Genomic DNA, 22,568 nt, shown 5'->3' with positions numbered 1-22,568 from the left:
AAAGAAAACAAAACCTACAGACTGAAAAGTTGGCTCCTTAGTAGAGATCGCCGATTTTAACTTAGTCTTTTTTTGAACAACTAGCTTATTAAAGATACTTCTAAAAATACAAATAAAAAGACACATCCACTTTGAAGTTCTAGGGTGGGAAAAAAAAAAGTGGTCTTTTGTTTTACCGTCTGAGGTAGCATTTTTTTCTCCCCCTCAATATTAAGTCAGACCTGATCACTTAAATCATTCCTATTCTTGCTCCTATATCGGGAGGTAGCAGAAGAAAATTAAACGCGTATCTCCAATCTGAAAAAAACGAAAAGACTGCAAAAAAGCTTCCCTCGCTGTGTGGACAGTGGAGGGATGCATTAGATTTATTTTCCTGGGGTTTCCCTCCCTTATTCTCTCCCCATCACATGGCGGGGGAAATTAGGATAAAACTTCTTTGGCAAAAGGCTCTTCTCTCCTAACTTTTTTCAGTTCCCTCTCCAATGATCTCTGCGGTATCACTCAGAGGTGTGCGGCCAAGTGTCGCTGGTGATTCACCCAGACAGCTTCCAGCTTCGCTCCTCACTTCCACTGGTTTTCCAAAACACTGTAAAGAAATGGTTTCTGCTGACGGCAAAAGCCTGTAGGGGCTCCATTAAGTGGGTGGAGGAGCCATTTGCCCTGAAGAAGATCATTATTTTCTTCTGCAAACTATTCAGAATGACTTTTTTTTAAAAAAAATGTTACCTTAATAACATTAATAACAGAAATTTTTGTTTCTTGCCTAGACTTGTGATTCTGATACAGGATCCTTCTAGCCACATTTCATTTTTAACATAGTTTCCAAATGACAAAAGTGGAATTTTTACCTTTGGAAGTGGGTTTAGAGATATTCCCATTGTGGTCTTGGTTGTTCGTTTTCATTGGACTGTGTGTTTCAGTCTCTTCTGGACACAAATAAACCTCAATGGGTCCTTGGGTACTTGCCAAATGTATTTGTAGGCTCTATGAACAGAAGAAGTGAGATAAGTTCAAACAGAAAGTTCTTTTGGAAATGAGAGCTATAGTAATCTTCATCAAAAAATGGAAAGTAAGGGTAATTTTCATTGTTCCTTTTGTTTCTCTACTGGTAGTCCACCTCAATCAATGACTGTCATCCTCTAGAGCAGGGGTCCGCAAACTGCAGCCCGAGGGTCAATCCTGTCCACTAACTGGCTTTGCAAATAAAGTTTTATTGGCAGAGTCATGCCCATTCCCATTGTTTGTGTGTAGCCTCTGGCTGATTTTTTTTTTTTTTTCTTCTTTTCTTTTTTTTCATGCTATGATGGCAGAGCTGGGCAGTTGAATAGTCCCAACAGACTGTAGGGCTCACACAGCCAAAAACATTTACTGTCTGGCTCTTTAAAGAAAAAGTTTGCTGACCCTTGCCAAGAGGAGGTGAATTTAAAAAATATATATATATTCCTTTTATGCAAACTGTTAGAAGGTCTTTTAAGTGTTCCAAATACAGTATTCCCATGTTATTATTCCTTAACAGTAGGGTTTTTTTTTATGTTGAACTTTAACAGCCACTGGAGGAATAGTACTCTTAAGTGCTAGGAACTGAGTTTAATGAGAGAATGCAGCACACTAATATTTAAAATTCTTCTTTATCTAGGTCATAGAGCTATTATTATCATTTAAGGTGAGAACTCTACCCTAGATGGGAGCTTGCAAATTTCATTCTCTTTTTATTTTCTACACATTCTTTTACTACATTTCTGTATCTTTTACAGTCTAGGTCTATGTTATCAAAGTATATCTGAAAGCAATCACAAAACTATGCTCCTTATTTTCTTACAATATTCTAGTCTATCAATTAACCCGAAGTCCCATTTGATTTCTTAAAAGTAAATGTTTTATAAATGATAAATTCTTAAAATGTCCTAAGATAAGTTAGGGAACTACTTTAAAACATTTATATCTCTGTCCACGGTGGGGACCACATCCAGGGTAATCCACGTAAAATTCCCCACCGGTTCAAATGGATCAGAACTACCATATAACAAATTATGAGAAAGAGAAAATACAAGAGGGACAGGGCCCCATATACCACTTTGAGTTGAATGCCCTGCTATGTTAAAATTCGAATTTTTGGACACTCAATACATATCAAACTGTTGAAATGTTTTTAAAGTTAGGATTAAGTACAACAGATGGGGAAGAACTATGAAGCTTTTAGGAGAATACAGACTTTAACCAGGAGTCAATGATTCTTTAACACCAGGCATTCCCAAAAGATCTGTACAGATGAACGAAGACGTTATCTCCTTACCTCTATCGGGTCAGGCACTTCAAGTCTTGTTTCTGGAGGGGCTTTCACAACTATAACAGTTTGGTCTTTAAGGCCACTAATTTTTCGAATATCTTGATATGTAACATAAGCTAACGTAATGAGCGTTAAGGAAATCTTCCAACTAATCGTCTCGGATGTAACCATTATGAAGATAACAAAATAGATGCATGGAAAGATTTTTAAGTATTTTATTTCTTAGAAGAATATATCTGTCTCTCCTTCTAGATCTTTAAATATATGGGATCTTCCATGAATCTTCGTTTCTGGTTGTTATTCTAAACAACGAAAGAAGTGTCTAGCTCTTTTTCTTTCCATTTCTAAGTTCATGGCTACTTAAGATATTAACATAAACACAGAAACAGAATAGTTAAAATAAACTCTTGAAAGAAAACTGAAACCCAATTTCGTCAGGATTTTCAAACCAGGTTCCTCTGCAGCACAGGTATTGCATGAACTCCAGTGAAGTACTCTGTCACTCAAATTGAATGATGGCAGATCCCAATTCACAGAAAAAATTTAAGCCCTATTAACCCTAATTTTGTTGAAACACCGGTAACTTCTATCTGCTACTTGATTATTAAAAAGTGTCAGCAGCCACCCAAATGAATGAATGAAATCTATGTATCAGTGGAAGAACTCCGAGTACTGCTCAGGCAGAGAGCTTGTTTTCTTAAGTGTACCTGGGCTGGTTGTGATTATATATTGCCTACTGATAAGAGTGTCATTACTTCTCTGTTAGAAAGATTACCCTCTGTATGATATTATTAACTACAACATTTCAGTGTTCACAAGGAGGAAAGCAGCTTCCAGATGATCTGCAACCTAAATGATTTAGGAAAAGAGAGTAAAATAATATTTCAGTACTCTTGGTAGTTACTTCCGAGCACTGAACAATTCTTTAAAGCGCCCTGACAGTTAAACCTAAGAGGATATTACGAAAGAACAAGGTACTTATTTTATGATAAAGTATTCATGCTAGCTTGCTTAGAGAGACAGGCTTTGACTTGGTACTACAAGAGAATAGGTTGCATAGCTTTCTTTTATAAGGGACACGGAGTACCATAATTAAATACAATGTCTTTAGCCAGTTGCTTTTCATATTAACTTACAAAAAATGCCTAGGATAAAACAGCAAATCACAACCCAACAAAGGCATTTCCGGAGGTAATATAATGTAGTGAATAGAGTCTGTGATCTAACATGTTAAATACAGAAATAGGACTTAGAAAGCCTAGAGGAAATGATGTCCCTGAGATTAGTAGCTTTTTATTAGAAATTGAAGGAAGCTATGAACCTGCTGTCCAGAAAAAAGCACATTCACCCCAAATCTGCATGTACATTTAGGGGCAGCTATCACAGACTAGCATCTTTAAGTCTCAGTAGTTCAGACAACAGCTATTTCAGTGTTGAGCTTGACAGGACAGCTCACGCAGGATTCTGGGTTTTAGGTCATCATCTGTTTCATCAAGGAAGCCAATTGCTGTCTTTATAGAAGACCTGACAGTTACGAATTTTTACTGAGAACAGTGGGGAAACTGATAACTAGGTACTTACTCCACAGCCCACTGTCAAAAAGCTATTCGACAACCACTTATTAAAATAAAACCTCATCTACAATTACCCAACGTGCCGCAGGAAGGAAAATTTCAACACATTTGTGAGCAAGCTGTACCAAATTCGGAACTGGATGGCAAACGGAAATAAATTGTGCAAACATAGTCTCTAATCTCACAGACTTAGAAGTGCTTCCATCGGGGCTCCCTCCTGAATTTGCTTCTTGGGTTAGCAGCCCCCTGCAAGGAAGCTTTCGTTTTCTGCAACAAAGGTACCAGAGAAAGCTAACGTAGGTGACAAGGCTGTAAGCTGCCCATCACATGGAACAGCCACGTCTCCTCCCCGAAGGGGCTCCCGAGTAAACAATGTGGGAAGCAGCCCAACGAAAGCTACTCTCATTTCTTCCAGTGTAAGCCCACTCTGGCCACCACGGGGAGGGGGGAGGGGGCGGTGCCCAATCAGCACGCCTCTTCCCCAGCTCACCAAGCAGCAGCTGACAAGGTTAATCCTTTGGCCAACAGGAAATGAACAATCAGAGTTTCCAAAAAAACCGCTTAAATTGGAAAATAAATGTCCCCACAACTCCAAGGGAAAGCCTACTAGAGATGAGACACTAGAAGAAACCAGGCAGGTCACATTTTATTTTCTGTCTAACGAAGATAAATGGGGAACTAAAATCAGAGATGAGATTATTTAAAATACTGGTTTTGTTTCCTACTAATAAGTGAGAAAATTGCAAAATCTTCTCGTCAGCATGATGAAGTAATCTCTCTCCTCTATGGTCTGAAGTGAGGTGATGAACAGTAAGTTCTCCTCAGGTGGTCAACAGACTGTCAGCCAGTTAAGAACAAGAGTTGGCTTTTTATATTTTTACTTCCAAGGACTAATGTTTGTGGATGAATGGATAAGCTGAGATTTCTTAGGCCTTGAGGTGTTTCTGAAATCAGTTTTTGGTGCTGTGATTCAGCATAATGTGCTTTAAAAATTATAGAATGATCCTTCTATACTCTTTCAATTCCTTCAACTATAGTTCAATTACAGATTCAACAAACTCCAGTTGCCCCCAATATCTGATGAAAAGCAAACAGAATATGAGAACCCCAACAGTGACAGCTAACACCCACCTAAAACCTGGGAAGCCCAAGATGAATCTGCTGTTATCATTAATACTGACACCTTACATATCTCATTAATAGTGTTGCCTGGGCTTCCCTGGTGGTGCAGTGGTTGAGAGTCCGCCTGCCGATGCAGGGGACGTGGGTTCGTGCCCCGGTCCAAGAAGATCCCACATGCCGCGGAGCGGCTGGGCCCGTGAGCCATGGCCGCTGAGCCTGCGCGTCCGGAGCCTGTGCTCCGCAAGGGGAGAGGCCGCAACAGTGAGAGGCCCGCGTACCGCAAAAAAAAAAAAAAAAAAAGAGAGATACGATAGGATGCAGTCTAATGACTATCATTCCATAAATACCGAACACACACCTACACACACACACGCTTACTTGTATGAAACGAGTAAAATTCTACCTTGTGCATAAAAGTCAGATCATCAACTCTGGAAATAGTCTAGAAGGCAGTAACCCCCGCCAAACAGGTGGCACAAAGGATATCTTTGATTCTCTGAATCCTCGGTTAACAGTTTGAGGTCCAGGGTGCAGCTTTGGATCAGTTCATCTAATTTCTTCTCTTCCTGACTGAGCTCGGTCACTTCTTTAGACAGGCCTTGACACTGGGCCAGCATGCCCCCGTCCTCAGACAGACTGCAGCCCCTGGAAACCCAAACACAGACTCTGCATGGCTGCTCGACAGGCCAAAGGGGAGAGGGCGAAAGGGAGGGCTGGGAGAAACGGTCCTTTGGGTAAATGTCCCCTCTTGATGCAGGAGGTCACACTGTTTGTTAGCCAAGTGTTAAAATTAGAATGTTTATACATATTTTTCCGTACATAAAGTCCTTCACTTTTCACACCATAGAAATTAAGTGAAAAAACACTGCTATTTTCAGGTTTCTTTCCTCCAGAGGAGGCTGTTTCTTCAGAAGACTCAAATTCAAAGGGCCAAAGGAGGCGGCTCCTTCCTGCCACATGCCTCCCAGTGGGCATGTGGGAAAAGAAACAGGGGAAAAAGGATAGAAAGACATAGCAAGATAGAAAAATTTGAAGAAAAAGATGGAATCGTTCAAAATTCAACCAAACGTCATCCAAAAAAAAAGCATGAAAGACCTAGGTAATTTCTGAGGGTCTTATACCAACAACTAAAAAGGAAAAGGAGGTGAAGAAAACAGGTATATGTGCTGGACGCAAGAACAAAACCCAGTTCCCAACAGGTTTGTCTCAACCACAGGCTAAAATGGGTCACTGAAATGTCATAAAATTCCAAAAAAGTACATGTTCATTTTATCATGTCTGAAGTAATGTTTTTTTCAAAGCCAACCCATAACAGATTTATTCCCTCCAATAATGCTTTCATAGTTCCTTCTGATATACTGGGTGTTCAGATGCTCTGTCCATAATTCACAAATGACATTATCATACATTTAATCATACATGTGGGTGTGTAGATGACAAGTATTATCATCCCGGTTTTCCAGAAGGAACCTTGATTTAATTTACACAGAAAGTGAGTTAATCGGCAATGAGAACCATCAATAAAGATACCTGACAACTGTGCGTACACACAGATGTGTTGATACACAGCCACAGATAGTTTCTCAACTCCTATTAGAGACAAGCCACAGACCTGTGTAAGCATCTATTAGATTACACATGTGAGCACACACGCAGATATCACGGTGACAGATGACAGCGTTTTACTTTACAGATGCAGGGCTCCATTTAATCCCAGGATCCCCTTGCTTGAGGCTAACTGAATATAAACCCTTTTATCTCTGACAGCATCTAAACAGAAGGTCTCTTTGTAAAGAGACTTTGAACTTCTGGCTAAGGAGTTGAGGAGGGAAGAGAGAAGGAGAGAGAAGTAGGAGAGAAAAGGAATGAAGTGTGGACATGGGCGTGAAAGTTGGGCCTGGGAGAAACCCCTCTGCAGTTTGCAAGGACCCCAGAGCCAGTGAATTGCGGGCCCCGTGACTCATACTCACATCCACTGCACGTTGTTTTTAGACTTCTTCTTAATGAGGTGGATGCCTTCCAGTACATTGGTGATGTCATAAATCCTTCTCTTTTGCACCTTCAGCACCTCCGCTGCCTTGTTCAAATCCAAGACCCCATCAGGTGATTGGCTCAGTAGCTGAATGAACTTCTTGGTGAGCAGACCAAGTGATGTATCATACCGTGTTTTTTCTGAGGGAGATTTTGGAGCTTAAAGAAAAACAAAAGCCAAGCGGGTGGGGGGATAGGGGCAAAGGTAAAGAAATGAAGGGTTTCTTTGCAGTCAAGCAAGCCCCCATTCCCCCAGCAGCCCAGGTATTAGTGTTGGAAGTAAAGCTGTTGTCGCTGATGTTTGTGGCGAGTTATAGAAAGCTATGAAATTGCTTTATTAGGAAAGGAAGGGACAGTAAAAACTCCTGTTTGATTAAAGCATTTTATTGTGCATTTCTCAGTAGTTTCTGCTTTGGCTTACCCTACTCCCTGGGGTCTAGTGAAGTACCTCACACATAGTAGGTGCTCAAAAATATCTGTTGAATGAATGAAAAAGTGCTGTAGCCTCACGGGATCAGCACACGTGGAGCCTAACTTGATGGGGTCCGGCTATGAATCTCGCCAGCGTTTGACGATGGGACCCAGACAGACCCATCCTAACTGCCCTTTCAGACTCCAGTGTCTCTGTGTGTATATAACTTGTTCACCAACTTTTCAAATAATGTAGATGAAGAATACCTGGAAAGGTCGTTCAGTCCAGTCTCCCCATCCCTCTGGAATGAACTGTCCTCATTTAATATTGCATTTATTCTCTTATAGGTGCACAGGTCAAGGGTTTAATCCACACACAATTTGTGGATTGCCTAATTCATACACTACGGGATAGGAGAGGACAAAGTCTAAATTAATTTAGCCTTTGCATTAAATGCCAAAGATGTAAAGGACTATTTAGCTATTTCCAACCTACTTTTCTCTCTCCCAAAAGAAAGAACGATTGTGCTTGATGGAAATGGAAACTAGCTGCAATTTACTGGTCTCAGTCAATCCTTACGCTGCCACACGCTGAACTCGAGATTTAGGCTGGCACAGACATCACCTACACCCAGCTGGCCCTGGTCCCTGAAGTAAGGTCCATGAAGGAAGGTTAAAGTTAGATGTGACTATGGAACAGTGCCAAAGAGCTTGTATCCTGAGTTGAAAAATGAAACTGCACACATCAAAAGAGGCCTCCCCTGCAGTCAGAATTCAGGTATCGGAGGGACTCTGTAAACCTCTCACTGGGTGTCTGCAGACATCATATTTATTTTTTGGATAGGCACAGGCAGAAATGAAAAAGAACCAAACATGCCAAAATTATCCACACCTTGCCATCCCTTCAGCCACAAGCTCTGAAAGTTGGGAGGCTCACACCCAAGACAGGAAGAGATCACGGAATCCTTACTTTTTGGACTATCTGGACTTCGGAGCGCAGCTCTTCCTTTGCCCTTGGGGGTTTTTAAACCATCTGAGAGGTACTGCTGACCGCTTTCTCCTAGCTCCAGCCTGCGCTTTGCCTGGAATAAGAGAGGACAGTTGTTGGTCGCTGGTCATGTGGACGATCACAAGTGAAGCCGAACGCCACAGGCTCGCGCCAGCCCCCGCCGGCCCCCTCCATTTCACTCAGGGGCTCGGTTCCCTCCAGCCGGGGCTCCGGCTCCGGAGGCGGAGCTCTCGCCACCTGGGCTCAGATGGACAAATCCAACCATCCTTCAGGGTTGGGCTCTGGGGTCACTTTGTTCATTTACTCATTGATTCAACAGACGTGCCAGGCATGGGGCTGCAGACTAAGAATACCGCAGGCATCACGGGACTTAAATTCACGTTTCCCCAGCAAACCTCTGGTTCTGCCTCCATCTCTGACCTGGGTTGAATCCCCTTCCTTGTGCTCCCCAAACACTCTGTGTTTATGGGTATCGTAACACTTGCTGGATGTAAGAGTTATTTCACTTATCTGTTTCTCATTTCCTTTAAGGCAGGGACTGCTTCCCATTTATCTTTGTATACGCAGGGCTTGGTACAGAGCCTGGGTTTCTGTAGGTATTCAGTCTCACACACACACACACACACACACACACACTCTCTCTCTCTCTCTCTCTCCATATATATATATTCAGTGAAAGAAAGGGTGATTGAATAGTAACACAACCGGTCACAGACTGCAAATGCTCATTCATCAGAATAACAAATACCGCAAACACTCAATCCTGGGTTTCACCTAGGATTACGTTCCCCATTTGGTCATCAAACTGGGCAAACGAGAAGCTCTCACCCAAGTTTTTAATCTGATTTTTCATATAAAAATATGCACTTCATGTCTTTTATGTACTGGGCTCTGGGCGAAGGGAACAGAGGTAAGCAAGACAGATAAGAGTCCCTTGGTTCCTAGTGCGTGGAGTCCAGGAGAGAAGCCAGGTAATTATGAAATAAGTAACTGTTGAGTACTGACTGCATGGGTGTGAAGGGTGTTCAGACAGGGGTGGTACCAACTAGACACCCACGTGACAAGGTGCATTGAGGCTCATTTCAGGGCGGATGCTTCTAATGAGGAGATTCACAATTTCAAAATAACTCCCCATGACATAGAAACTGAAGTAACAACTTATCAGCTGAACTTGTTCTGTTCACTAAGAAGCCATGAGCCACAGGCAGCTCATCCGATCTGACACGTGATGTCCGTGTAAAACACACACTGGATTTCAAAACTTAGCACGAAAAAGGCTGAAAGAGCTCATGAATAATTTTTATGTTGATTACATGTTAAAATGAGGCTGTTTCGGCTTTATAAAATATTACTAAATAAGATGCTATTAAGATTATCATTTCACCTTTCCGTGTATATATATGGAAAATATATGTATCTTTTTACTGTGTGGCTTGCATTCGTGGCACACATTATCTTTCTGCTGAGCAGTGCATCACCACTCCAAAGGCCTAGGGATGACAATTAGCAAATTAACTCTCTTAATTTCATTGTCTGCTCCCAAACACTCTTGTCAAATCCTTGTGTGGGCCTGTTGCTTTGGTTGGCCCAGTGAACATTCCTGCTTCATCAGGCAAAACTCCCTGCTTGTTCTTTGGGGAGCATCCCTTCCCTCTCACAGACTAAGAGTGGCCTGCTGCACACAGGTGACCCAGGCCGGGCTGGTCTTTATGCTCCATCCTCCCCCTCGCCCACAGTGATTGCAGTCCTTCTGGCACAGGACCAAAGCTGGGTGAACGAAGGCAACCCCAGGAATTTTTCTGGAACTACTGGTAGGAAGGGGTGCGCCTTCTTAGTAAGGTTGATAAGCTGGTAGCCGGAAGCTACCTGGAAATGAGGCCTCCCCAGGGGAAAGCAGAGTGGAGAAACAGAGAGAAAGGGGTCTGAGGCCATCATTCAAAACTCTGGGTCAGGTCATGCAGTTGGCCTCCCCCAGACTTTTCAGTTACATCAGTTACATTAGCCAATAAAGTCTCCTTTTAGCTCAAAGCACTTTGAGTTGGGCTCCTGAAAGTGTGGGGAATATGTGACAACCTGTGGAAATGGCTGAGTCAAGACGGGCTCCAGTGAAATGGGGAGCTGGCATGCCTTGCTAATAGCAAGGGGCCAGGTGTGTTGGTCACTTCTTTCCTGTGGCCTGCAGTAAATTACTACTGATAGAGTCAAGCTTTGTAGAGGCTCACCTAAAAGTAGAGAAGGAGAAAACAGCTTTGCTTTGGAGGCTTTTTCTCAGTAGAAAGCAATCCAAGAAGATATACAGCTGTACTCTCTGCCCCTGCTAAAGTCCACAGAAGGAAGGCAAAAGGGGAAAAGGGCTTGGGCCCCTGAGCTCCTGGCCCCTTAAGGCCTGCACTCTCCCTGCACCCTCAATGAAGAACCACCCACTGGCCAGCAGCCTGGGGGCATGTCCTTTGTGCCTCCCCAGTGCTCAGCTACTGTTTCAAATTGCTTTGAGGTTAAGGCCTGTGGAAGCAATGTGCTGTAGGCTGGGGAAATTCCAAGATCTGTTGCTAAGAAACTGCGATCTAACTTCAAGGACCAGAACTAGTCCGGTTGTGTGACTTCGGTAACCAAGCACCAAACCCTAGAGTTGACAGATCTCAATACTGGATAGAAAATCTACTACATTTGAAAGGCACCCGAGGAAGCAAAGGCCTATGAGACCTCAGTCTTTAAGTGAATCAATCCCTAAACCTGTAAGACTCACACCGAAAAGAAATGAGCTGTGAAAGAAAGGCAGCCCCAGAAAATCCTCCCAGAGAGTAGAAATCGGGGTGACCATCTTGGAGCCACAAGCAAGCCACATCTCCAGCAAGTCTCCAAGGGCCTGCTATTCCTGTTGGGGGGGACATGACATGCTCCGGGAGGTGACCACCGTGTGTGATTTCCTCTTTTCCAGAAGGATGTTTCTGTTGGGTTATCCTGTTACCTTTCCTCCACTGCTGAGTGAGTGGGGACTAAACTGGAACACATAGTACTTGTAGGTCCTAGATCTGACGATGGGCACTGTAACTGGACTTCCTTTTGGGGAAGTGCTGTGATGAAGCAGCATTACCTTGATGCTTACCTTAGCGTGTTTGCGCACACATGCTTGTTAAAACAAACAAGAAGCCAGAAGGGAGGATTTAAACAGGGCAGGTAGTCTCTGCCTACACCCCCTTGCCCTGGACAGAGCACCAGCGCAGATAAAAATCTCCTCTTGGAATTCAACTTTTCTGCTGTTCTTTGTTGGCTCCTGAAGATGCGTGTAATCCCCTGGTGTCATTTTTCCTCCGCCTGAAGAATGTCCTACAGCCTTTATTTTAGTGTATGTCTGCTGGTGACAAATAATCTTAGTTTTATTTTTTCTGAAAACATTTCATCTTCATCTGTGAAGGATATTTTCAATGGATACAGAATTCTGGGTTGATTTTTTTTTCCTGTCAGCACTTTCTAGAGAATGTTCCATGTACACTTAAAACTAATAATAATATTGTAAGTCAAACACAATCAAAAAATCAAATAAAAAAAAAAAATCTCCTCTCGGTCATCTCAATTTTTGTTTGCTCTTAGTGTGAACATCTTGCTGAACGGAGCGCTGTCCTGTTTATAAACAGACCTTCCTATTACATGGCCCCTACCAGTAAAGCAACTAATATATCTGGTGCTTAACAGGAGGCCCAGCCGTTTGGTCCTAAGCAGGAGTAAAGGCCGAACATGAGTGATGCTCTATAGATCACCCACAGGGCATCTGCCTGAGCTATTATCAAGGGTGGCTTTTACTAGAAAGGAAGTATGTGCTAACTATAGGACCTCAGCCCCAACTATGACAACATGCCTCTGCAAGGAACAGTTGCACTGTTACGTGTTTCAGAAAATGTACGTATGAAAATGATAGGAGTAACTGTCAGGCAGCCAAGCAGCGGGCCGAGGGGAACATCCATGGTTTCTGTCTACCTGGCATTTGTTGCCCTAATTTTTCGTTTGGGGAACTCCTCCACAGTTCTTAGTTCAGGTGGTTTCTCTTGAAAACAAACAGGCTTGAAAACAAAAGGCCTGACACTGTTCAACATCTTAGGCTGGCCCTTACTATCTAGGTTACAGAGGTAAGCACCTTAATCTAGGCCCACCAATCAGTGTAGTCCAGTCAGCTGGCGAATGTGACTGGTTTCCGGGTGGTTTACCCATGACCAAAGCAGGATGAATCACTCAATGATGGGATTTTTGTTGGAAAGTACAGGGTTCTTTTCACTGGGAGTTATCAGGCTGGTAGGATGTAAGCCTGGAGCTACCTGGGAACTGAGCCCACAGAGAAGAAAGCAGAGTTAAGAGCTAGAGAGAGACTGCGTCCCAGTGCCTTCAAGGGAGGTGCGAGATCTTACCAGTCCCAAAGACAGATCTACTAGACTTTCATTTGTGTGAGGTGAAGAATTCCCTTTTATGGTAGGAGAAAACTGTCAGATTACTACCACTTGCAACCAAGAGTCCTAGATATAGGCTTTTAGTATGAACCACAATGCACTCAACATCTGAGTGCTTACAATAGGTCATACGCCAGGTTAATTGCTTTCCACTTGACTGTGTTATCTTATTTTTACAACAACCCCATAAGATAGCTGTTATTATTATTTCCTATTTTACAGGACAAAATGGAGGTTTAGAGCTCTTAAATAACGTTTCCAAGATCCCCACAGCCAGTAAACAAGCCTACTCCAAAGTCCGTGCTTATAACCACTCCATAAAATGACTGTGAAAGACTGCCATATACAAATAGGTGAAAAGTTATATTAAATTGATACCATCTTACTTTATGATCAACTTAAGTTTTATTTTATTCATAATTAAAAAAAAATCCTTTCCTTTACATAAAAGGCACATGGTAATTCAAACAGCACAAATGGATATATATGGGTAGCAAACCTTTCTCCCTGGGACTTCCCTGGTGGCGCAGTGGTTAAGAATTCACCTGCCAATGCAGGGGACATGGGTTCGATCCCTAGTCCGGGAAGATCCCACATGCCACAGAGCAACTAAGCCCGTGCGCCACAACTACCGAGCCTGTGCTCTAGAGCCCGCGAGCCACAACTACTGAGTCCCCGTGCCACAACTACCAAAGCCCACAGGCCTAGAGCCCGTGCTCTGCAACTAGAGAAGCCACCACAATGAGAAGCTCGCGCACCACAACGAAGAGTAGCCCCCCATCTCTGCAACTAGAGAAAGCCCGTAAGCAGCAACGAAGACCCAGTGCAGCCAAAAATAAATAAATAAATAAATAAATAACATAACATAAAAATAAAAAACCAGACTGTGTGTTTCATAACCATTAAAAAAAAAAAACAACTTTCTCCCACTCTTTTTAGTCTTTTTAAAATTTTTATTGGAGTATAGTCGATTTACAATGTGTCTTTCTCCCACTCATGATCCCCAGTTCCTTTCCTCAAAGGCAAGCACTAGTAAGTTACTTAGATATCCTTTTAGATAGTCTAGGTAAATACAAGCATATATATATACAGTTTTATACCACCACACCTTATAAAATTTTTTTTACACAAATGGTAGCAAACCGCACACTATTAATAACACGTCTCAGAGTTTGGTCCCTATCCGTACACATAGAACGACCTTATTTTTTAGAGCTTCATAATATTGTATTCATTAATATACCATGATTTGTTTACTTAGCCAGACACCTACTAATGGACATTCAACACTCCTCTGCTATAACCACTTTCCCAATAAATATTCATGACGGCACTGTGGGGTACGCATTCCTATACCCATCTTGCACTGAGGCAGAGAAGTTAAGGATTTACCTGAAGTCTCAGTTAATAAGTCACAGATACCAGGATTGAACCCGGGTCTGTTCAAATAATTTGTCAGTGACCACGACTTCCCTGGACTGATTGAGATGTCCCTCCTTTGCTGCCATAGCAATTTCTGGGCTGCTGGGGCATGATTTCACCATCATAACACATATATACTCCAGGTTTCTGCACTGGACCTGAGTGCAATCTCAGGTCTTAAGTAACTTAGTTTTCCCAGAGCCTTACATATGGCATGCACTCAGTCAAACTGACTTATTTATTTTGAATGAACCAAGGAATAAATTCCCGAAGTCTCTTGGCAGGTAAATCACAAAGCTCCAACATTACCCACCTGTAAAGGGGATACTTAAATATATATATATATATATTTACACACGCTGGAGATTAATCTACATGTTTGGAAAGATTTTCAAGAAATATAAAGGGGGAAAAATTAAGGTTGCAGAAGGCTATGTATAATACGATCTCATAGGGGTAAAAAAACTATAAAACTATATAGATCTCAATATGAAATTTTCCATGTATCCATGAGGAAAAAGGTCTGGAAAGATCCACAGCAAATGTTAATGGAGATTATCTCTGAGAAGTAAAATTAAACATGAGGTAATGATTTCATGTTTATAGCTGTATAATATTTGGTTGGGTTTTACAAAGTGATATGTCTATATACATATTAAATTTATATCTTTCAAACTAACACTTCCACTGTTTGGAATACATTCCGAGAACATTTATGTTGCTTCTAGGGTTTGTCTATTAAAAACAGCACAGCCAGTTTCTTGAACATTTATACTTTTCTACTTATGTCCAACATAAATGCCCAATCTCAGAAGAAAAATTCAGTAAGCTATTGTACATTTATATAATGGAATGTTATGCAATTAATAATGATGTACTTCTATATATCTAAGTCTTTTTTAAAAAAGTGTGAATAGTAAAATTTTATTTCTGTGGGGAAACTATATGCATAGAAAGAAAGGAAGTCAGGATATATAACAAACAGTTTAAGAGTATTAATCTTTGGGTGGTAGGATTATGGTGACTTTATTTCTTCTTCTTAACTTTTAATATTACTAAATCACTTTAAAGTGAGTGTGGGTTTCTTGCATAACAAGAAAAACAAAAATCTTTTCCATTTGGAGTTCAACAAAAGAGGTCTGGTGGTTTATACCCATTCAACGTGTACAGATATGGGTTCAAAACAAAAATGGGGTATGCTACCAGAATGCGCATCCTATTTTCACGGTGGGAAAGAAAGTGGTGTTCTTATCTGCCATTCAGCTGAGTCACAGGAAAAATTTAAATCAAGAAAAAGGCATGCTGGCTGTAGGTTAACAACTTGTGAACACTAAAATAAACTCCCTTTACCCCAGTTAATAGATCTGGGCAAGGGAAAGAACTAGATATATGATACATTTTGTCTCAAAGCCAAGGGTGAGACAGGGTATTTTGAACAGAGGAAGAAGGGAAATAGAGGAAAATGGAGATTAAATCAGTAGAATGAGGACCAGATTAAATACAATACTGAAATAACCCAAAGGAGGGGACCTCCAGCTTGAGACTAGACCACAGTTGAGACCCACTTGGATTCTGGCCATTAGGTCAGTGGGTCAGGGCACGAGGATTTTAAGAAAAGAATACTTAGTTTCCAGCTGTGACTATATATTAACTCAATCTGGTTAACCATTTAAAAAGGGAGTGGGAGTTAGGGGCCTTAAGCAGGCTGTCCAAGCACAACCAGAAGCATGGAGACTTGGAAGGGCCCCAGTTTGGAGGTGCTGGTGGCAGGGAGGGGGGCTCTGATGCAGAGGATAAAGAAAGGGCCAAATCATGGTCCCTTACATGCCAGGCGAATAACCACACTCCCAGCATCAACCTTTCATTGATATAAGGTTACCTAAGATGAAGAGCTCTGAGGTCTCCTCCGGAGTTGCTGTTGTTGTTGTTTTCCCCCCAGCAATAGGTAAGTTCAGAACCTATCAAGAGCAGCGTCTCTATGAGCTGTTAGGCGGGGAGCTTAATCAGAAACCAATATATCTCAGAGAACTGATGAACTGAAGAGCACGCCGGAAGCTCAGACGGTGGTAACCTGGCACCAGGAGTAGCTAGTATGCATTTTATCTTGGTGGAGATCTCCCCTTACATTCCACATCCCAGCCACCCAGCAGTTGGTGGGCTGAATATTCTCCTTTCTCAGAGGTGTCCATCTCCACGCCTGCCCCACTGTCCCAGCCAGATCCCCCCATCATTTCTCACTGGATTACTAGAATGGATCCCAAACTTGACCATTTTTCTCCTTTTGATTTTTAAACTACAGATCTAGGCGTTTTAACTTCACTCTAACTTGTATTTGTGGACTGGTTGGGGAATCTAACCACATACGTATGAATGTTTCTAAAGGAAAAGGAATCTCAAACTGATGTCTAACTTTGGAATAGAAGCCATTTACTTATGAACTGGTGACTGCCTTCCTTTTTATATCACTTAAAAAATAATTTAAAAATAAATACATGCACGATTTTTTAAAAAAAATCCACGAGTTCAGGGATCTACCTCGCCAAGGGAACACATTTTACTATTTTTCCTGGAGGTCACCTCCCTATTTCTAAGTAAAATAAGCTTACACAGACATTTCTAGCTATTATGAGGACTTCCTTCAATGATAAGACAGCCACCTTTCTTCCACCCTTTCTCCCGATAGTGACATCAGTATTTTTGTTTAAATTAAAAGCCAGTGCTGTGCATTTTGACTACATAAATATTGCTCCCTCAGAGTCACACAGGATGCTGAGAGCGCGTTTCCTGTCTGTAAAGTTGGTTTGTTTTCTTTGGAGTTTTTCCCGATCGTCTTTCCCGCTCGTTGGCACCGTCTGCCTTCACCACATCTTCAACTTTTTCCAACTCGCCATCATATCAGATATTCTATCAAGTCCCCACTTTCTCTCCCTGAAGCTCTTGGACCTCCTGCTGTCTAGACCCTGCACGGTTCTCCAGGTCATTGCATCGCCGTCATTCTGCGGTTTTCCCTCACCACATACAGTGTTGAGGCCTGAGGTGGACATTTGTCATTTTATTTGACTGCCCAGCCTCTGAACCTTCCCTGCCCTCCTGTGGGTTAGGAAATTCCCCACTTTGTCAGTCTTGGTGGGAGGCACAGCCACCTTCTTACCGTGGGGCCCAGGGCAGGCCACCCCAAAATATGCCTCAATAACACAATGATTATTTTGAATTAAACTTGAGAAACAGCTGGAAAAAAAACCCAAAATACTTTGACTCCCCGTCCCCCATGAAAGTGGGAAATAAATCTCCCACGTGAAGGTATAAACAGCATCCTTATCATCGGAATTAGGGAATTCGAGGCGAAGGGAGCCGTATAAGCAAACTTTGTTACTTCTTCATTAGTCTGCTACCCCAAGTACAAGCCCCTTGGTTTTGTTAAATCTTCACAAATCATTGTTTCTTCGTCTAAAAATGATATATAAACAGTCTGCTTTGGTCACTTTGGGGGTCCCATTTCTCTGAGACGTCCGTGCATATGAATTAAATTGGTCTTTTTTCCTCCTCTGTTAATCTGTCTTGTGTCACTTTAATCATCAGACTAGCCAAAAGAACTCAGGAGGGGTGGGGGAAGAATTACCCCCTCTTGAATCAACCATAGAAATTGAAGACCCCCAATCCTCTCTCCCAGCTTCCCTGGAACCTGGGCTAGGGCTACCTAGGCTGGGACAGGCAGTCACACCCACCCTAGATTTGGAGTCTGGAGTTGCTCCTGCAAAACAGCAGACCGGAGGTGATGGCTGTGGTTGGATGTCTTAGCTGTGGTTCTGGCTAGGGATACTTCCGTGTTCCTGCCTGTTTGCCAAGCCTAGTTCTCTAATCTTCCTGACAATTCAGCGAGTTATCCAATATCCTTTCAATAAACATCTTTTCTGCTTCAGTTGGCCAGAGTTGTGTTCAATTGCTTGCAAGAGTCAGTTTCCTGATCCCACTGTTAATCCATTGTTTTCCTGGAACATATGCGAACAGTAGTATGGAAGAGAAAATCTGAGCCCTTATATGTCTGAGATGCGTATGTCACCCTCACATTTGATAGTCTGTCTAAGAATTTAAGGCTGAACATCTGTTGCCCTCAGAACTCTGAAGGCACTGCTCCTGGGGTTTTGATATCCAGTGTTGATGATGAGAAACCTGCAGCCGCAGATTCTCATTCCTTTGAAGCTATTCGATTTTTAACCTCCCTGAAAGCTTCCAGGCCTGTCTTAACATTTATTGTAAAATTTCATAACACGTATTCAGGTGTGCATCATTTTCTCACTCACTGCATGAGGAAATCATGGGCTTCTAGAAACTACGTGCTTGGCCTTCAGCTGTGAGAAACATGTACGTTGTAAACCATTCCCTCTCATTGTCTTGGTCTAAGCTTTCTGGAATTCCTATTCCTCTTGGATTGATCCTCTAAAGCTGTTATTTTCTATTTTCCATGTCTTTTTTGTTGTTGTTCTACTTACTGACATCAAATTTACTTACTTGCTTACATCAAATTTAGCTTTTACTTGACTTACAAAAAAATGGGAAACTAGATTTTTAGTTTCCAAGAACATTTGTTTTGCTCCCTGATCAACCTATTTTTATAGCATCTTGTTTTATGAATAGCATAGCCTCTCCAACACCACTAATTATTTCTTTTAAAGTCTTCTTTTGTTTCCTGTTTCATTTGTTTTCTCCATAGTCATAACTACCTACCCCCCTCCAAAAAAAAAAATCTTGGTCTCACTCTATAGTATAGTCTTTTCTCAAATGTCTCACCAAGCTTTGTGTCTTTAAGACACATATTTGAGAATAAAACAGTACAGTGACGACTGGGAGCTGTATGATTCAAGTTGAGGTGATGCCCGTAAGTGCCAGAATGAAGCCAATCCATTTATTTTGATATTTCTCAAAAAATTATTTGGGGAAAACTCTTCTGGTTTCTGGACGTTAATTCTGCGTGAAGACCTTGATGAGAATCCCCTTTTATCTCTGGTTTTGTCACACGAGCTTCTGTGACTCTCCAGAGCCGACCGATACCCTCTTTGGTCATGGCTTCCTCTGTTCTACTTAGTGATCGCCGCTCCTCTACCAGTTCTCTGTGTTCCAGAGATCTGTTGGATTATCTTGGCCACGAAAAGCCCCCCTTTCATTTTCTTTTATTTCTTAAATTCATTTTTATTGGAGTATAGTTGCTTTACAATGTTGTGTTAGTTTCTACTGTACAGCAAAGTGAATCAGCTATACATATACATATATCCCCTCTTTTTTGGATTTCCTTCCCATTTAGGTCACCACAGATCACTGAGTAGAGTTCTCTGTGCTATACAGTAGGTTCTCATTAGTTGCCCCCCTCTTATTTTCAATGACTAAAAAAATTGTTTACTATTGTTTTCACAGTTTCAAGAGAAAGAAGATAAATACGTGTGACAATCTGCCTTTCTGAACCGTAAGTGTCCCTCTATGTGTTTAATTCTCATTCATCAGCAAGTGGTATTGATGGGTCTCTAAGTATAAGGCACTGTGCCTGGCACTTTGTATCAGTAAATGAACTCAAATAATAGAGGCAATTGTTTCTTTTGCAAATGCTGAAGCCCTAATATCTTTCTTACCTAAGTCTCTACCCCAACAATTAGATGTTGATCTTAAGAAGCCAAGACCTCTGAAAACCTTTTACAGACTAATTCTCTATTTACCTATCTATCTATCTATCTATCTATCTATACCAAACTAAAAGTAAATGGGTAAGAAGCTTAAGAGAAAGGCCTGATTAATAAATTACATAGACCTAACGTTACTCAGATGAAATAAGAAAAAATGAGTAATACTTTTAATAATAAGAAACACTATGATGACCCTTTTTATCTGAGTCATAGAGGTCTCTACATCACAGTGGGCAAAAGGTTTCTATCCCCCATGCAATGCTTAAGCTTTATTATTCCCTTCACTATTCCCTTCGAAGTCTGAATTTTCTATGCTTTTACAGAAAAATAAACGGCAGGGAAAATGGTGCAATTAAATCGCTAACTTAAAAGACAGTTTTACATTTATTCATATGTTCATAATGTGTTCTTCTGTAATTTAAATGATTGCTAGTCTTAAATATGTAGCTATTGTCCATAAAATGGAATTTAAGAATTCTTCTCTTCAGACATCTGAATTTCCGATTTGGAGGTTGGCAAAGTATTTAAAATATATTCAGTGATGGGCAGTTAGGAAGCTTAGGCTCTCATTCTGCTGCTCAGATGTCTCCCTGCAATAGTGTACTTGAATCTCCCACTCGAGTACTATTTAATCTCTACTTCCCTCTCCAATTCCTAGTTTTGGTCTTAAGATTTTACCTCACTTCAACAGCAATGCAATAAACCAGGAAGTTGGCAAACGTTTTCTGTAAAAGAACAGGTAGTAAATATTTTAGACCTTGTGGGACACAGCTCTGTTGTAGCCTCTCAACTCTGCTATTGTAACAAGAAAGGAGCCAGAACCCACACATGAATGGGTTTGGCTGTATTCCAATAAAACTTTATTTAAAAACAGGCAGTGGACAAGATATGGCCCGCAGGCCACAGTTTGTGCACTCATGGGATAAATCATTATCCTCTTAAAAATTTTCATTATGTTTTATCAAAGGACATCTATGTTGCTCATACGAAACACTAAAATTTTATGAAGTGAGAAAGCCAATCATCTTTTGGGTTAATGAAATTACATCTCTATCATGCTTTGTGTTATATGTGAGTACTTGAAACAAGTACTAAAAATAAAAGCAAATTTGAGCTATCCATCTGAATAGTTGGACCTAACACCATCCATGGAAAACAATGATAATTAAACACACGAAGATACTCCTTTTTATGTCCTCAACATTCATCACTAAAAAGATAGTTTATAGGTGCAATAAAGGGCTATAAATAAATTCTTACTATGGGTCTGACAGATCAATTTTAGAGAGTATTAATTCAATTGCTTCATAACTAGCACCAATAAAATCTGTCCGTAAACCCTCTCCCACTGAGTTACTGTTAACACATGAGGGTAACTGTTCTGAATCTAAACTGGTTGAGTTCACAGAAGCTTACTTCAGAGCGTTGCTGCTAAAATGGCTTGCAGCACAGCAGCTGGTACCTTAAATCTCAGAAAAAGGGCATGTGTTTATCACTCAGGCTCCCAAGGACAGGGCACTTGGCTCTGGAGGACATAGTTTCACAAACTATCTCCTGGTGCAGGAGCATGATAAATGGACTTCAAGAAGTAAGGATGGTTTTGGAAGACTTATGACCCTAAGAACCAATTGAAGATCTCCCTCTTAAAGTAGTAAAATATTACTTTAAGAAATACAAAGAACTGGGTTTCCCTGGTGGCGCAGCGGTTGAGAGTCCGCCTGTCGATGCAGGGGACATGGGTTCGTGCCCCAGTCCGGGAAGATCCCACATGCCGCGGAGCGGGTGGGCCCATGAGCCATGGCCACTGAGCCTGCGCGTCCAGAGCCTGTGCTCCGCAACGGGAGAGGCCACAACAGTGAGAGGCCTGCGTACTGGAAAAAAGAAATACAAAGAACTGAAAGCTGACATCTGCTAGTGTCATATCACGTCAGGAATATCCAATACTTGTACAATTGACCTGATGGCCAAAAAGTGCTGCTTTCCTGCTCACTCAACTTCCATTTAGTGGCAAACTCTAATCCTGTATTTGAGGTCTGGGAGTTTCCAGGCTGTAGTACAGTAAGGAGGAGCCCAGGTAGAGGCTGATACACTCCCTGAGTTGAGAAGATTTTGCTGAGAGTCTGGGGAGATCAAAATAGCTAGAATTTGGACAGAGGACCAAAAAGGAAAGAATATTCAGAGACAGAAACTTGGAAATCCGCAGAAGGCACCTTGGATTCAGTAGACCCCTGATCAGTGCATGCATGTGAAGAAACTACCCAAGGCTAGGAAAAACAAACTCCTGAAAGGAATAGAAAACAGTGCCTAGAGCTCCCACAGGGCCTGAAACCGCAGGCACATTGTTCCTACGATTGTTCTCAGACTGAAAAAAAAAGAATCCTCATAATTCATGAGGCACAGGGTAGAATACTCAGAAGGGTGTTGTCTCATTGGTGAGGCAAAATTAGCCCTTGAATAAACACTGCTCTGGTCCCACCCAACAAAGCAAGACCTGAAAGATCAAACTGTTTCTAAGAAACTTAACTGCATCTCAGGATAAAATTCAAGAATATTTACAGAAGTACAAAAATGTCTAGCACCCAACAATGATTACCATCTAAC

General features: G+C 41.6%; 1 protein-coding gene across 1 annotated transcript in view; it reads right to left on the bottom strand.

The window, feature by feature from the left end:
* Positions 1-22,568, bottom strand: part of E2F3 (E2F transcription factor 3) — an 80,680-nt gene that overhangs the window by 3,788 nt on the left and 54,324 nt on the right. Inside the window, exons 2-6 of the mRNA XM_079934566.1 lie at positions 8,396-8,507; positions 6,954-7,173; positions 5,441-5,628; positions 2,294-2,403; positions 849-984 (exon numbers count right to left, since the gene is read on the bottom strand). Of these exons, the coding sequence (XP_079790692.1) occupies positions 849-984; positions 2,294-2,403; positions 5,441-5,628; positions 6,954-7,173; positions 8,396-8,507 (766 nt within the window). The remainder of the gene's footprint in view (positions 1-848; positions 985-2,293; positions 2,404-5,440; positions 5,629-6,953; positions 7,174-8,395; positions 8,508-22,568) is intronic.

Source organism: Stenella coeruleoalba (genome assembly GCF_951394435.1).
Source record: "Stenella coeruleoalba genome assembly, chromosome: 10".
Taxonomy (NCBI): Eukaryota; Metazoa; Chordata; class Mammalia; order Artiodactyla; family Delphinidae; genus Stenella; species Stenella coeruleoalba.
The sequence above is the reverse complement of the archived record's forward strand: the minus strand, read 5'-3'. Positions and strand labels throughout refer to the sequence as shown.